Raw genomic sequence first — 17877 nt, forward strand, 5'->3', positions numbered from 1 at the left:
AAAACCGGAACACCCGGATGAAACCCATGCGGTCACGGGGAGATCGTACAAACTCCTTACAGGCAGCCATGGGAATTGAACCCAGGGTCGTCTGGACTGTAAAGAGTTGTGCTAACCACTACATTGCCATATCACCCCCATGATGATATTATAGTGATTTTAAAGGTATAAAAACATATAAAGATTAGCTTTGTCACATGTACATTGAAATGCGTCATTTGTGTTAACAACATAATACATATAATACTGGGGGCAACCTGCAAGTGTCGGCATACTTCTGGCGCCAACACAGCAAGCCCACAACTTACTAACTTTAACCTGTACGTCTTTGGAATGTGGGAGGAAACCAGGGCACCCAGAGGAAACCCACATGGTCATGGGGAGAATGTACAAACTCCTTACAGACAGTGGCAGGAATTGAAACCTGACCTCTGGCACTGTAATATCATTAAGCTAACCACTACACTGCTGTGACACACTTTAATGTCCAAGTAAAACCACTAGTACAGAATAAGGAGCCTGGTGCATTCCACTTGCGTGCTCCCCTGTCATTCATTCAAATAGCAGACTCTCCTCTGCACAACAGAGGCATTCCAGAAATGCTAATATTGGAAAAGAACAGTAAATGAAAAATTGAAATAGTCTCTGTTGCAAAGTTTGAAATCTAAAATTGGCAATAATGTGAAATAATCATTTATATTCAGTGGTCACTTTATTAGGTACAGGAGTGGACCCAGTGTGGTCTTCTGCTGCTGTAGCCCATCCACTTCAGGGTTCAGAGAATCTCTTTTGCATACCAATATTGTAATGCGTGGTTATTTAATTTTGAACCAGTCTTTCCATTTGCCTCTGACCCCTCTCATTCACAAGGTGTTTTCGCCCACAGAACTGCCACTTACTGGATTTTTTTTTTGCACCATTCTCTGTAAACTCTAGAGGCTGTTGTGTGTGAAAATCACAGAAGATCAGCAGTTTCTGAAAAACTCATACCACCTTGTCTGGCACCAACAATCATTCCACAGTCAATGTCAGCATTGAGTTGCTGCCACAATTGATTAGATATTTGCATTAAGAAGGTATACAGGTGTACCTAATAAAGTGGGCACTGAGTGTATTTGTATCAGATAGGTTAGGTTATAACTTGCATTCATCCGAAAACCCATCTCAGTTCCCTATCTTGTAAATTGCCACCTGTGGATTAAAGGGTAGGTTTCTCACTTCGAGCCAGGTGCTGGCAGATTCAAAGTTCCTTCCGAGGACTCAAGCATACAACTCTAGACTGAATCATATCAGAGGAAAAGTTGCACTAGTCAGGTGTGCCCTCTAAACTTAATCTATTCATTATTACTTGGCCTGGCTCTATTTCCCAACCAGTACAGCCTAACCTAGTGGGATGTCCCGCCGCCTTGTTATTAGCAACACACCGCTGTTACAGATCCAATACCTGCTTCTAACTGCTACATTAACCAATTTGGTCTCACCCCATCATTGAAATATTCAACATGTGCCACTGCACAATATCAAAATAGGCTGCAGAAAGCTGCAAACTTTCAGCTCCATCATGGGCACTAGCTTCACCTAGCATGGGATATGTTCAAGGAGTGGAGCCTCAAAAAGGCCAAATCTATTGTTAAGCACCACCATCACCCAGGAAATGCCTCTTCTCATTGCTAGCATCAGGAAGTGGGTACAGAAGCCTGGAGTCACACATTCAATGACTCAGGAACAGCTTCTTCCCTTCTGCCATCTGACATTGAACTCACTACTTTTATCCCCCTCTTTTTCCTCTGCAAAAGACATCTTTCCTTTCCCAGTTCTGATGGAGAATCTTCAATCTGAAGTATTATTCCTGTTTCTTTCTACATATATTTTCAAAATCTTTAGCTTTTCTTTAGGATATCTTAAATTTTAGTCTTTCATGGCCACTGTACTGTAAAACATTACATGTTTACATTGGATGTATTATTTCAACAATCGCGTTCACACTTACTGCAGGTCTGCTGGGTCGTGAGGTAGTTCGTATCTCCTCTGGTTTCACCCGGATGACATCCTGCGAAAGGACCAGTGATCCTTCAGGCTGAGAGGAAGCTGTGTTGTGGGAAGGGTTGAGAGCAGGAATAGGTACTAAATTAATAGCTGCAAACTTCAACAAAGCCCCACTAAGGAAAAGCATAGTCAAGTCCATGCCTCACACAATAATCCCCGGCTCCTCATCCAACTGAGTTTAAAACTTCTGCTCTCATCCCACAACCACCCGCTCCTGGTAACTAATTGTCCCTTCAGCTGAATGCCTCTGCTTGATCCAAATAAAAGTTCTAGCCCATAAAAAAGGTTATGCAATGGAAAAACATTGATATTTGATACCAAAGTTAAGAAAAGATCATGTCTTTCAGTACTTCGTACTTCACACCCAGCTACTGTTACAAGTGTAGTCATCAAGAATACTGCATAGAAAAAAGATCATTTGACACTATTACAGGCTAGTATTTGAACTGCATGGAAGTCTCCTCATTAAAACCCATCAGCATACCAACATATTTATCTCCCTCGTGGTCCTTAAATGAACCAGTGGTATTTGCATTTGATGGCTCTGGGCCTATACTTACTGGAGTTTATAAGGGGAATTGAAACCTATTGAATCTTGAAAGGCCAAGAAAGAATGGATGTGGAGAGGATGTTCCCTATAGTTAAAAATGCCAACATGGTGGAAAGTCTTCTAACCCTGCTATATCATTCACTGCATCACCCTAATTTTGTGCAATCCTGAAAATTTAAATTAATGCACGAACAATCAAAGTAGAAACTTTGATTTTGTATTAAATGATCAGAAAATGAAAACCAAATTTTTACACAGAATGTCTTCAAATTTGTCAGATCTCTTTTAGTGCAGGTTGCCTGTTATGCTGCTGGCGTTTAGGACAGCCATAAACAGTCCTCCATCTCTGGTGGTGTTCAGGACTTCATCATGAGAGTAGCTTCCTCTCAATTTTCACTACACAGTCAGTCATGCATCCCGGGTGGAGACTCAGGAATATTATCACACTCAGATGTAGGAGGACTCTTCATTGCTGTCTCTTTGACAATTTTGTTTTACCAGTCAGAAATGTTAGCTGAACACCCCTCCTCCCCCCAAACCTGGAGGACCAGTGGATCACTCTTGTCTATCCTCTACTCTTTGACCTGTCTACGAAGAGACAAAGCATAAAGCCCTGACTCCAGATAACATAACTCTTTGAGATCACTGAGACACACAAGCTTCCAAACCATATGATAAGGAGGCTTCAGTACAGGGTCTAGCATGTTTTGGGCACCATTGATCCAAATCACAAATCCTTTGCATTCAACTCAAGAAATTTCCACTAAAATTATAATTTCATCTAAATTTTTTCTCTCACTGGGGGATAACTTTAAGAGTAAAAGATTTACTTCTCCAGCTCTCTACCTTTCCTACCCACCTGTCTTCACCCATCACATCCTAGCTATCTCCCTCCCTCCTCCCCCCTCCGCCCCCCCACACTTTTATTCTGACATTTTCCCCTTCTTTTCCAATCCTGAAGAAGGGCCTCGGCCCGAAACATCAATTGCTTATTCATTTACGTAGATGCTGCCTGATCTGCTGAGTACCTCCAGCATTTTGTGTGTCTTGCTTTCTGAATTTGCTGTGTCTCGTTCAGTACTTCAAACTAGCCAACTTACTTGTGATCCTGTTGCGCTCCATTGAACCAGTCCCAAGTACTCGATGGGGGCCAATCTGTGGGAGGCTCTCTGCTCTTTCCCAACCCGGCTCAATTCTACGCAAGTCTGGATTGCTGAAACCAGATCAAGTTCGGCAGGTCAGTGATAAAGAAATCCCATGGTCTTACACAACTGATTGAATATTTCAGGTTCTTAGAAGGTTAATGGCATAAACTGCCCAGCAGGAAACCTGCCAGGTAGTGAGTACTGACCATACCATGCTTTCCCAAGACGTGGAATAAATTTTACATTAACTTCAGCCAGACAGGAAACCAGTTCACCCTCCTACATAATAAAATCAACCTCCCATTTGATAAATGGAGTAAAGAATGAGGAAGAGAGAAATGAAAAAAGAAGTCTTGCACAAGCATGACATGATCCAATTCACTTGATGATTAATCAAGTACTTTATTTAAGTACAACTGATATAATGTAGGGAAACATCAAGGACATATATACAGAAAGGTAACACACACAAACTGCTGGAGGAACTCAGCAGATCAGGCAGCATCTATAGAAATGAATAAACAGTTGACATTTCAGGCCAAGACTCTTCTTCAGGACTGAAGCATGGTCTTGGCCCAAAATGTTGACTGTAGAAGGGTCTCAGCCTGAAACTGTTGACTGTTTATTAATTTCTATAGATGCTGCTTGACCTGCTGATTTCTTTCAGCAATTTGTGAATGTTACTTTGGATTTCCAGCATTGGCAAAATTTGTGTTTATTATACAGAAAGGTGCTTGAAAGGGGCTAGTAACATCATGAAGGATTCCACCCACCCTGCTCATAAACTGTATGTTCAGGGAGGAGGCTATGTAGCATCTATACCAGAACCATTTGAGACAAACAACAGTTACTTTTCCTAAGGAGCAAGGTTGATCAACACTTCCACCCACTAACTCCATCACTACTTTATTATTTCCAGTGAGTCACCTTATTTACAGCCTACTGTCACTTCATGGATATTCAATCAATGTCATAAGCTATCTTATTTTTTATGGAACATACATCAAAGTTGCTGGTGAACGCAGCAGGCCAGGCAGCATCTATAGGAAGAGGCGCAGTCGACGTTTCAGGCCGAGACCCTTCGTCTGACGAAGGGTCTCGGCCTGAAACGTCGACTGCGCCTCTTCCTATAGATGCTGCCTGGCCTGCTGCGTTCACCAGCAACTTTGATGTATGTTGCTTGAATTTCCAGCATCTGCAGAATTCCTGTTGTTTTTATTTTTTATGGATTTGTATTTTTTTTAAATCATTAATATGCTCTTTATCTTTTGTGTTGTTTTGAGTTGCATCAGATCAGGAGTAACAATTATTTTGTTCTCCTTTACACTTTACAAGATTGAAATCAACAAGGATGAGTGGAAGGCGAGCAGGTGTTCAGTGCCATTTGCCGGCATTTGACTGGTCTCCCTCTCACTCCCTGCTGCCGGAGGAAGGTGCAGGAGTCATGGGTCCACTTGTTTTTTTCTTAAAAGACTCTGCAGTTCACGTTACATGTGTTCAATCTTTATTCCAATTTTGAGTGATTTTTTATCAGGGCAGACCTGCTCTGCAGCCAGCCGTCAACAGTGCTAAATTGAACTGAACTAAGTTGAACATTCTTATATGGTTTTAAGGACTCTTTGGTTTGATGCTTTATATTGTGTGTATTATTGTACATTTTTTGTCATTTGCATGACTTCTTCTTTTCTTCAAGCACTGGATGTTTGATGTTTCCTTTGAACAGATTCCATGGTGTTTCTTTGTTTCATGGCTGCCTGTGGGAAGACGAATCTCAGGGCTGTATAACATGTACCTCGATAATAAATATACTTTGAATCTTTGAATCACTTGTGCACAGGAAATAACATTAAACAATCCCTTGAATCTTAATGAATTAGTGCTCCTTACAGAAGAAAATAAAGGACCGGATTGTCTGCCCTTTATCATTACATTTGTTCAGGAATGAGTAGTAAACTGGAGAAAACTCCACTGCTAAGATAGCCATATCATCTGAGAGGACAGATTAGCCCCCAAGACAGCAAATATCTGCTTATGGCCTTGCACTTTAGCATTTATTTGTATTGCACTTTTTCAGTTGCTTTTACACTTTTTGTGTTGTTTTGCCTTATTCTGACTCAATGCACTGTGCAATGGTTGGATCTGCATAACCAGTATTATTCTTCTTAAACAGATGACCCTTACTGGGGCATAGACAGCCAGCCAGAGTCCTTTGTCCAGGGTCAGTCTTTCAAGTGGTCCCCAGGTGCAGCTCATCTTACGTCTAACCTGGACCCAACGTATTGATGCAGCTACAAAGAAGGCACGGCTGTGTATATATTTCATTAGGAGTTTAAGGAGATTTGGTTTGTCACCTAAACACTTGAAAATGTTGACAAATGTACTGTGGAGAGCATTCTGACTGACTGCATCGCTGTCTGGTTTGGGGTGGGGGTGGGGGGCTACTGCATAGGACTGAAGTAAGCTACACAGAGTTGTAAACTCAGCCTCATCATGGGTACTAGCCTCCATAGTACTGAGGACATTTTGGAGGAGTGATGCCTCAAAAAAAGTGTCCATCATTAAGGACCCCCATCACCAAAGTCATGCCCTCTTCTCATTGTTACTAGCAGGAAGCAGGTACAGGAGCGCGAAGGTGCACACTCAACGATTCAAGAACAGCTTCTTCCCCTCTGACATCTGATTACTGAATGGACATTGAACCCATGAACACCTACTTATTTAAATGCTGGTGTTATTAAACCTGATTCTGATTCTAGGTGAAGATCCTTCCTCTCTGAGAGATGAATTCTGTTGGTGTTTCTGTAGCTCTCGGTTTTTCACGGGATGGGGGTTGCTAGTCCCATGCCCAGCACTCGTCCTTTCACAGCTGGGCTTGGCATCGTCCATGGCGGTTTGCAAGACAAGATTTTCATTGCATTTTGGTACACATGATAATAATGAACCAGTACCGCAGTTGCAGAGAACTGTGGAACCAGTCACAAGTAACACACTCTACATTACTCAATTCCTTTATCCAGGAGACCAGGGACAATTCTCCCAATCCAAGTCAGGTCTGAGACATTGTTAGCTCTCTTCTGTTAACGGGGTCTCACTCTCTTTTGCCAACCGCCGTAAAACAAGATACTGTCTGTGGAGGAGAGCTGCATCGCTCCAAAGGGAGGATGAAATCAAATTGCTTAGGACACGCACAACAGGATACTGCACAAGGTAGCAGAATAGCTTTTGATGTTTGAGCATTGAGATAGATTTAACTCCACTTGTGCTCTGACAGAAACACTTCTGGAATCATATTAAAGAACTGGTTATTAGGGGTGGCACAGTGATTAATGTAGCATTGTTACAGCGCCAGTGACAAGTTCAATTCTATTGCTGGAAGAAGTTTATACCTTCTCCCCATGATCATGTGGTTTCTTCCCACATTCTAAAGCAGTACAGGCTAGTAGGTTTAATTAGTCACATGGGTGTAACTGGAAGATATGGGCTTGTTGAACTGGAAGGGCCTGTCACCGTGTTGGAACAATAGAATTCATGCCCACAATGTGTGAGGAGCTTATCAGGTCAGGCAGCATCTATGGATAGGAATAACTAGTCGACATTTCGAGCAGAGATCTTTCATCATGAAGGGTCTCAGCCCGAAATGTTGACTGCTTATTCCCATCCACAGATGCTGCCTGACCCGCTGAGCTCCTCCAACACATTGCGTTACTTAAGATTTTCAGCATCTGCAGTCCCTCTTGTGCGCTGGAGGTACAATGACTTACTGGCTTACAGTCAGTAATGTGTCAGATATTCTCCACCTCAGTAACTTTCTCGGGTGTCCTCTTTCCTTTCACCATCACTGAGTCATCCAGATACCAGACTGTGAATGTGTCTGCTTTTACCAATTGAACCTGGAATTTTTACCCACATTACAATTTACTTTCAAGTGGCCTGGAAACCTTTATTTTAAGGTTGCTGCTCATCACTCTCACCAACTCTTGTTTTGATTTACCACCTGGGCATAAAACATTGTGTCTACCTACAAAACCTTGAAAGGACAGAAATAGTACAGAGAGCTGAGTTATTAATATTACCTTGCACGTGGTGCCTGCCCTGGACGATTTAGCAGGACACTACTGCTGTTTAGAGCTGTGGCTATGGAGGTCGTCCTTTGAGGAACCTTAAATCAAAATTAAATAAAAACTATTCAATGCAATATTCCAGCAATATTTCTATGTATTAAGCAGGCCAAGACTCTACAACTCGTTCTCAATGTTATTACTTTGTTTTTCTTTTTACATTTGCACAGTTTTTCCCCTTTTGCACAATGGTTGTTTGTCCGTCTTTGTAGTTTTTCAGATTCTATTGTGTTTCTTTGTACCTGCTGTCAATGCCCGCAAGAAAATGCACTGCAGTATAGTGGTAAGCACAATGCTTTATGGTACGGGCGACCCAATTCCTGCCGCTGCCTGTAAGGAATTTGTACAACGTTTGTACGTTCACCCTGTAATCTCATGGGCTTCCTACAGTTTCCACCCACAGCACAGTCCAAAAAACATACCGGTCATTGTAAATTGTTTTGTGATTAGGCTAGGATTAAACAGGGGGACTGCTGGGCTGCGTGGCTTGAAGGGCTGGAAGGGCATATTCAATGCTGTATCTCAAAAAAAAAAGAATCTCAGACTAGTAAATGTACTTACAGATACTAAATTTACTTTGAACTTCGCATTTAAGGATGTGATATTTTCAATAAAGGTCTTGCTTTGGTGGATTTATCTTTCTCTGCAGGACAACTATGACTTTGATTTTGCAGGGCATTTACAGAATGGCATAGCCCAGCCTTGTGTTATTATCTGCCAGTTTGTTGCACATTTAAAGGTCAAATAACATGGTTGTGATTTGATTCAGGTTTGAGCTCAGTAATCAATTAATTACGCAATGCAAACTGCATGGTAATGAGTGTAATATTCAGCTGTTACTGAAGTCTTCACAGCAGCTTTGGAAGAGAAAATCAAATACATACTGTTATTGCTTTTGGCAGTTGTGCTTATGGACAAATTTTAGATCTATTAATACACCACAAGATTTCATCTCCAAGAATGGATTCAAAGGAGTTTACATGCAACCAATGTTTCTGAAGTGCAGCGACTTACCTCGGGAAACTTAGCAGCAAAAATTTGCTACTTTCATTGGCGTAAAAGATAATCAGGTGTTTTTTGCTGCTGTTATTTCAGCTACTAAAAATACAAAAAAAAATTCTCTATCTCAGTAACATTCTCCGGTTTGCTTGGAGTTCCAAGATTTCCCTCTTCCCTTTAACCAGTGAGACATCTCAACACCAGACTATGAAATTCCTTCTCCCTCTCCTCCTCTAGGAGCAGAATTAGGCTTTTCAGCCCATTCGGTCTGTTCCACCATTCCATCATGGCTGACTTGTTATCCTTCTTAATCCACTCCTGAATTCTCCATGTCATTATGACACCCTTATTAATCATCTTTTAAAAAAAATTTAATAAACTAAAGTTCTGGACTGAGACCCTTCTTCAGGACTGGAAAGGAAGAGGGTAAACATCAGAATAAAAGGTGGGGGGGGGAGGAGGTTAGCTGGAATCAGGTGGGTGGGAAAGATAAAGGGCTGGAGAAGGAAGGATCGGATAGGAGAGGAGAGTGGACCATGGGAAAAGAGAAGGAGGGGGCGGAGATGCAGGGGTAGGTGATAAGCAGGTGAGAAGAGGTAAGAGGCCACAGTGGGGAACAGAAGAACAGAGGAGGAGGGATTTTGTTTTTTAACCAGAAGAAATTAATGTTCATGCCATCGGTTGGAGGCTACCTAGACGGAATATGTGGTGTTGCTCATCTACCTGGAGAGTGGCCTCTGTGGCAAAAGAGGCCACGGACTGACATGTTGAAGCAGGATTGAGGACAGGAATTAAAATGGTTGGCCACTGAGAAATTCCACTTCTGATGGTTAGAATGCTGGTGCGCGACAAATTGGTCCCCAAATTTAAGTTGTGTCTCACCAAGGTAGAGAAGGCTGAATTGGGAGCACCGGATACAATAGATGACCCCAACAGATTTGCAGGTGAAGTAATGCTTCACCTGGAAGGACTATTTGGGACCCTGAATGGAGGTGAGGGAGGAGATAAATGGGCAAGTGTAGCATATGTGTCACTTCCAGGGAATTGTACCAGGAGGGAAATTAGTGGGGGAGGGATGAATGGTTAAAGGGATCATGGAGGGAACAATCCTTGTAGAAGGCAGAGTGGGAAGGGGTAAAAATATGTTTAGTTGTAGATGCTGGATGCTGCAGAGATGGTGCCAGTGAATGTGACTAATGTAACATCCTGCTGATAGTTCATAAAACTATTTTTTTTACTATTACTTCTTTCAAATATGATTCTACTACTAATCTGTGTGCATTTGGAACATTTTGATGGTGTGTTTTTGGGCTGACTGAGCAATCTGGCACTTTGCTGTCTCCGAGGGAGGACAGCAAGTCTGGGAGCAGAGCGCGAGCTCTTGATCAATTTCACTGTCTCTCTCCGATTGATGTGCCGGGCATAGTTGACATTGACAAGGGTGAGAGCAGAGGACAGGCGGGGGTTCAGTGCTACCTGCCTGCGTTTGCCTGGTCTTTCTCTCCTCGCTAACTGCTGTCAGAGGAAAGTGCAGGAGTCCCGGGATCCACGTTATAAGGATTGATGGCTATGGACTTGGTTTAGGGGACTTTGAGGTTCATGTTACATGTGTTTCTGTATTCTGGCTACTGTTTTTTTGCTGTCTTTGAGCAGTTTGCTCAGGGTGATCGATGCAGAATAGGGCGCTTCGGTGAAGACTGGCTTTGCGGCCTGCAGTCAGCTAAAGGCACAGAGCTGAACTGAACTAAATGGAATACTAGACTCCTGGTTTGATGCTACTATTCCATGCGCTGAGTTTTTTTTCACGTGTTGGGTGTTTGGTGTTTTCTTTGAACGGGTTCCATAGTATTTCTTTGGTTCATGGCTGCCTGAGAGAGGATGAATCTCAGAGTTGTATTCTGTATATATACTTCAATAACAAATGTACATTGAATCTTTGAGAATGGTGTTGGATGCGGAGGCTCATGGTGAGGAAAAGAGTGACTCTATCCCTGTTAAGGCAGCGGGAAGATGGGGTGAGCACAGATATTTGGGAAATGAAGGCGATGTGGGTGAGGGCAGTATCAATAAAGAAAAACAATAGATTCAATGAAAAACAAAGACTGGCAAAAAAACAATGGGCAAAAGACGACAAACCATAACTAAAAACAAATAAATATATTAGTAAATAAATAATACTGAAAACATGAGTTGTAGAGTTCTTGAAAGTGAGTCTGTAGTTTGTGGAATCAGTTTACCATGGAGTGAGTGAAGTTATCTATGCTGGTTCAGGGGCCTGATGGTTGTTCCTGAATCTGGTGGTATAGGACCTAACACTCCTGTACCTCCTACCCCATGGTAGGAGCAAGAAGAGAGCATGGCCTGGAGGTGGGGGGAACCTGATGTTGGACACTGCTCCTTGTAATGTACTCAATGGTGGGGAGGGCTTTGCCTGTGATAGACTGGACTGTATCCACTGCTGCCAAAATCTGGCTAATAAGAATTAAGCACTTTGGGATATTTTACTTTACTAAAGGCAGACTGTAATTTGTACAATATACAATTGTACAGGTGGTTACCATGTACATTGTGGTTAGCACAACACATTATAGTCCCAGCGACCTGGGTTCAATTCCCGTCAGTGCCTGGAAGGAGTTTGTACATTCTCCCCCGTGACTTTTTTTTTCCAGGTGCTCCAGTTTCCCCTCACAGTCCAAAGACGTACTGGCTGGTAGGTTGATTGGTCATTGTAAATTGCCCCGTGATTAGGCTCAGATTAATTCAGGGGATTGTAGGGCGGTGTAGATCAACGGGCTGGAAGGGCCTATTCTGCACTGTAACTCAGTAAGTAATTAAATAAATAAATAAATAAACAAACTCCTTCATCACTGTCACTGGGTCTAAACCGTGGAACCCGCGCCCTCAAGGCGTACCCACACCTCAAGGACTGTAACAGTTCAAGAAGTCAGCTCAGGGGCAAAATTCCCAAGGGCAACTAGGGACCAGATTAGCACCCAGAGGCCTGGACCATTGTTCTACAGATGAGAGTGAATCCCATCTTGGCCATAAAAGGAATTTAAATCTTCAGTAATTCACTACAATCATAAATTATGTGCCATGTCATATGATGTGAGTGATCATGGTCTTCACCACCATGATTGTTCTTGCCAATTTTTTCCACAGAAATGGTTTGCCATTGCCTTCTTCTGGGCAGTGTCTTTACAAGACGGGTGACCCCAGCCATTATCGATAATCTTCAGAGATTGTTGACCTAGTATCAGTGGTCACATAACCAGGTCTTGTGATATGCACCAGCTGCTCGTACAAGCATCCACCACCTGTTCCCATGGCTTCATGTGACCCCGATAAAGGAGGGAGGTTAAGCAGGTGCTACACCTCGCCTAAAGGTGACATGCTGACCAACAGAGGGAAGGAGCACCTCACACCTCCTCTGTTAGAGACGCATCTCCATTTTGCCACCCAGAGTAATTTAACAAATCCAGTACAAAAAGCTGGTTCATTAATGTCCTTCGGGGCTAAAAATCTGCCATCTTGGTCAGGTCTTTTTGTGACTCCACACCCTTCCCTGTGGTTAGCTCCTAACCTCTTCCTCAGTTCAGAAGAAATTGTATTTTTCATTTTATTTTATTGAGATACCGCATGGAGTAGACCTTTCTGGCCCTTTGAGTCATGCTGCCCAGCAATCCTGATTTAATCCTAGCCTAATCATGGGACAATTTACAATGACCAATTAACCTACCAACTGGTATGTCTTTGGACTGTGGGAGGAAACCCACAGGGAGAACGTACAAACTCCTTACAGGTAGCAGTGGGAATTGGACCTGGGGTCGCCTGTACTGTATAGCGTTGTGCTAAACACTATGCTGCCGTGTAACCCTTAGAGGTGGCTAACAAAAAATGGTTATGTGACATTTACATCCTATAAACTAAAATATGGAAATGAATTATACAGTCATTTAAATAGTATATTTGGGAACAAGTAATTTGAAGCCTTGGTTTAATATCTCATCTGATTAAATTTAACCTTCCCCCAGTTTGCAATTAGAGTATAAGTGGATTTAAAGTCAACTGTAGATGATATTCAATCTAAAGCTATTGGCTCGCAGGTGAAGTGCTGGCTTTGACGGTGACACTTGTTAAAGAGATTTGTACTGTCAGTAAACAGGTTACACAGTTAAATGGATATAACCTTAACTTCAAGTTTTGGTTTTAATCCACCCCAGGCTATTAGGATGAACATCACCAATTCTGTGCTGTTCGTGATAACTGTAGATCATTCAGTGTCTCCACTATTCAACTATCTTTTCCCTATCGACATTTAGTGGCCACTTTATTAGGAACACCTGCACACCTGTTCATTAGTGTAAATGTCTAATCAGCCAGTCATATAGCAGCAACTCAATGCATTCAAGCATGCAGGCCTTGTCAAGAGATTCAGAATGGGGAAGAAATGTGATCCAAGTAACTCTGATTGTTGGTGCCAGATGGGGTGGTTTGCCTATCTCAGAAACTGATCTCCTGAGATTTTCATGTACAACAGCCTCAGGGGAGGGGTGGTGTCCCAACCTTTTTTATGCCATGGACCCCTACTGTTAAGCGAGGTACCTCAGGTTGGGAACCCCTACTCTAGAGTTTACAAAGAATGGTGTGGAAAAATAATAAACATCCAGTGAGCAGCAGTTCTGTGGGTGAAAACACCTTGTTAATGAGACAAGTCAGAGGAGAATGGTCAGACTAGTTCAAGCTGACAGGAAGGTGACAGTAACTTAAATAACCACATGTTACAACAGTAGTGTGCAGAAGAGCATTTCTGAAAGCAGAATATGTCAATCCCTGAAGTGGATGGATTGCAGCAGCAGAAGACCACAGAGATATACTCTGTGGCCACTTTATTAGGTACAGAAGACACTAATAACATGACCACTGAGTATATCTTAGAAAAATGCACCCCCTCATTACCTGTGACTAATAAATATTATAAAATTTGGGTTTGAATTAGTGTGGTGGGTGACAGTTGCTACAGGATGCAACTGCATATGATTATGTAAAGCTGCAGAGTAATGTGCTTTTAACCTATCTTATCCATGCTACACTTGAAGTGTTCAGAAAGACCCTGTGACAAAGGCTTATTTTTGACTCATAGGTGCTATGGTATCATAGTGATTGGAGTGACACTACTACAGCTTTGGGCGTTCCAGAGTTCAGAGTTCAACTTCGGCACCTTTCTGTACATGCCCGTGGAATGTGTGGGTTTTCTACTGGTGCTTCTGTTTCCTCGCACAGTCCAAAGACATACCAGGTAAGTTTACTGGTCATTGTAAATTATTCAGTGATTAACTTAGGGTTAATCAGGTTTCTCAGGGGTTGCTGGGGTGGCGTGGATCGAAGGGCTGGAAAGGCCTACACTACCCTGCATCTCCAAATAAATATTACGACACTACATGCTAAGATTGTACTAGCTACCTAAATAGAGTAGTTATAAATGAAAATCATTTCTTACCTTTGTAAACTTACAAAGAAAATAAATGGTTACCATTTATAAACTATCTAATCACACGAGAGGCGGGGTGGAGATCTGACTCCATGCTGTAAGGCGCTCCTTTGCTTTGCTAGCCTGCAGGTCACCCTTGGACAAGGTGTAGCACCTGCTTAGCCACCCCCCCACCCCTGGATCAGGGACACGTGAAGCCATGGGAGCAGGTGGCGGATGGTCGTATGAGCAGCTGGTGCATTTCACAAGTCCTAGTTATGTGACCACTGACACCAGGCAGATGATCTCTGAAGTAGGAAGTAAATTTTATTATCAAAGTACACATATGTCACTATATATAACCCTGAAATTCTTTTTCTTGTGGGCATAATCAGCAAATCTATAGCAGGATCAATAGAAGATCAACCAGAGTGCAGAAGACAACAAACTATGCAAATGCAAATATAAATAAGTAGCATATGAGATAATGTAATAATCCTTAAAATGAGATCATTGGTTGTGGGAACATATCAATGGATAGATGGGCAAGTGGGTATACTTAGTGGTCATGTTATAAAGTGCTTCCTGTACCCCTGTTCAAGAGCCTGATGGTTGTGGGGTAGTAACTGTTCTTGAACCTGGTGGTACGTATCCTGAGGCTGGGGTGACCCGTCTTATAAAGACACTGCCTGGAAGGCAATGGCAAAGCACTTCTGTAGGAAAATTTGTCAAGAACAATCATGGTCATGGAAAGACCATGATCACCCACATAATATATCACGGCACATAATGATGATCACATGTGGATGTTTTAAAAATAACTCTCCAGTATCCTTGAAATCTTGCGCTCAAAATGCTTTACTAAATTAACAAGCCCAAACTGTTACTGATCTCAAGTGCATGATTTGATTGTGAATGACACAAACAAAATACTCATGCAATTGATAAATGTGGAGATCAAGATTAAATGGACACTTCTAGTGAGGGGAGTTGAAACGGGTGGAGAGTGGGACAGTTAAAAGCTGATAAACTATGATATACAGATGTCACATCCATGTCACTGTAAACGCATACATTCTATTTTTAAATAATGTCATTGAAAATACCTACATCCACTATTATTGAAAAGTGTCTAAGTGCATTAGAGGTTACACCCTTGTCAAAGCTGCTCTTTTGTAACCACCGGAAAAGGGTGCACCTTCTGTGTGACCATCTTCTGTTATGTGATACTGGAAGTTATACTGCAGAGTTTACAGAAAGTGCTTGCAAAATGCATGTTATGCAGATTAATAAACTTGTAACCCACATCACCTCTGCATCACTTCGATCCTGCAGATCTGAATTTGGCACCTTTTCCATTGAAAGCACAATAAAGATTTCAAACTACAATAAACAAAGACCATGGAATAGCAGGTTTAGCACTCAAGGCGGGCCAAGATCACTTGGTGGTAGCGGGGTGGGTGGGGGAGGAAAAGATCAAGCTCACCCACAGATCAATCCAGGCCTGCTATCTTAATACATTAAGACAGCAAAGACAAACACTTTACTGTTAGCCTACTTCCTACAACAAATACACAAGCTCTAGAAACTGTGACTACCTTTGGTGGTGCTTCATCAGACATCTTCACCCATGGCCCGGCGTCATCTCTGTTTGCACGGGGAGGCAGCACGGGGTTCTCGGAGGTGGGGTCGGAGTTCTGCCGCAGCATCTCGCCGCGCTTCACTGGCGCTGGCTCCTGACTTGGGAAGGCAGCAACATTCTTGGTTGGTTGGTCTTGCAGTGACTGGGACCTCGGAACGGCTACAGATGGTTTCAGTGCGACAAGGTGTGCCACTTGAAACTGAAAGAAAAGTATTTTAAGTCTGCACTTAAATCTTTGCTAAAATTTAATTGATCACATCAGGGCATTATAATACTGACAATACCTAAAATGAAAGACCGTAAGACACAGGAGCAGAATTAGGCCATTTGGCTCATTGAATCTGCTCCATCATTTCATCATGGTTGATTTATTATCCCTCACAACCCCATTCTCCTGTCTTCTCTGTATAACCTTTGATACCTTGACCACTCAAGAATCCATCCACCTCTGTTTTAAATAGACCCAGTCACTTGGCCTCTGTAACTGCTTGTGACAATTAATTCACCACCCTCTAGCTAAAGAATTCCTTCTCATTTCTGTTCTAAAGGGATAACCTTCAATTCTGAGGCCACGCCCTCTGGTCCTAACTCTCCCACTATTGGAAACATCCTCTCCATGTCTATTCTATCGAGACTTTACAAACTCTTCAGTGAGATTCCCTCTCAGTTTTCTAAACTCTATCAAACATGGTTCATATATTAACCCTTTCATTCGCGGGATAATTCTTGTGAACCTCCTCTGGATCCTCTCCAAGGCTAGCATATCTTTTCTTTGATGTGGGCTCCAAAACTGGTCACAATTCTCCAAATGTGGGTTGACTAATACCTCATAAAGCCCCAACACTGCATCCTTGCTTTTATATTCTAGTTCTCTTGAAATGAATGCTAATATTGCATTTGCCTTCTTTGCTACTGGCTCATCCTGCAAGTTAACCTTCAGGGAACCCTGCACAAACAGTTTTGGTCCCCTAATCTGAGGAAAGACATTCTTGCCATAGAAGGAGTGCAAAGAAGGTTCACCAGATTGATTCCTGGGATGGCAGGACTTTCATGTGATGAAAGACTGGACCGACTAGGCTTATATTCATTGGAATTTAGAAGATTGAGGAGGGATCTTATTGAAACGCATAAAATCCTAAAGGGATTGGACAGGCTAGATTGCAGGAAGATTGTTCCCGATGTTAGGGAAGTCCAGAACGAGGGGTCACAGTTTGAGGACAAAGGGGAAGCCTTTTAGGACTGAGATTAGGAAAAAGTTCTTCACACAGAGAGTGGTGAATCTGTGGAATTCTCTGCCACAGGAAACAGTTGAGGCCAGTTCATTGGCTATATTTAAGAGGGAGTTAGATATGGCCCTTGTGGCTAAAGGGATCAGGGGGTATGGAGCGAAGGCTGGTACAGGGTTCTGAGTTGGATGATCAGCCATGATCATACTGAATGGCGGTGCAGGCTCAAAGGGCCGAATGGCCTACTTCTGCACCTATTTTCTATGTTACCCCCAAGTCCTGTTGTTCCTCTGATTTTCGAGTTCAGAATCAGATTTAATGTCACCGGCATATGTCGTGAAACTTGTTGTCTTTGCATCAGCTGTCCAAAGTAAAACATAATAAAGTGTGTGTGTGTGTGTATATACACACACACACACAAACGCATATACCCATTAAAAAAGTTAATTAAGTAAATAGTGCAAAAAGAGAAAAAAATAAGGTAGTGTTCACATGTCCATTCAGAAATCTGATGGCAAAAGGGAAGAAGCTATTCTTGAGTGTGTGCTTTCAGGCTCCTGTACCCACCTCCTGATGGTAACAATGAGAAAGGGGCATGTCCTAGATGACAGGGGTCCTTCGTGATCGACGCCATCTGTAGGAGACAACTGTCCTGGATGCTAACAGTTCACAACTCTCTGC

At 42.4% G+C, this 17877-nt stretch overlaps 1 protein-coding gene across 2 annotated transcripts in view; it reads right to left on the reverse strand.

Annotated features, from left to right (window-relative positions):
• LOC134346959 (misshapen-like kinase 1) overlaps nt 1–17877 on the reverse strand; it is a 351745-nt gene that overhangs the window by 59468 nt on the left and 274400 nt on the right. For both annotated transcript variants that reach the window (XM_063048859.1, XM_063048858.1), the window contains exons 16-19: nt 15927–16169; nt 7815–7900; nt 3697–3809; nt 1991–2088 (exon numbers count right to left, since the gene is read on the reverse strand). In XM_063048859.1, coding sequence (XP_062904929.1) covers nt 1991–2088; nt 3697–3809; nt 7815–7900; nt 15927–16169 — 540 coding nt within the window. The remainder of the gene's footprint in view (nt 1–1990; nt 2089–3696; nt 3810–7814; nt 7901–15926; nt 16170–17877) is intronic.

This window comes from Mobula hypostoma, chromosome 5, assembly GCF_963921235.1.
Source record: "Mobula hypostoma chromosome 5, sMobHyp1.1, whole genome shotgun sequence".
NCBI classification, from domain to species: Eukaryota; Metazoa; Chordata; class Chondrichthyes; order Myliobatiformes; family Myliobatidae; genus Mobula; species Mobula hypostoma.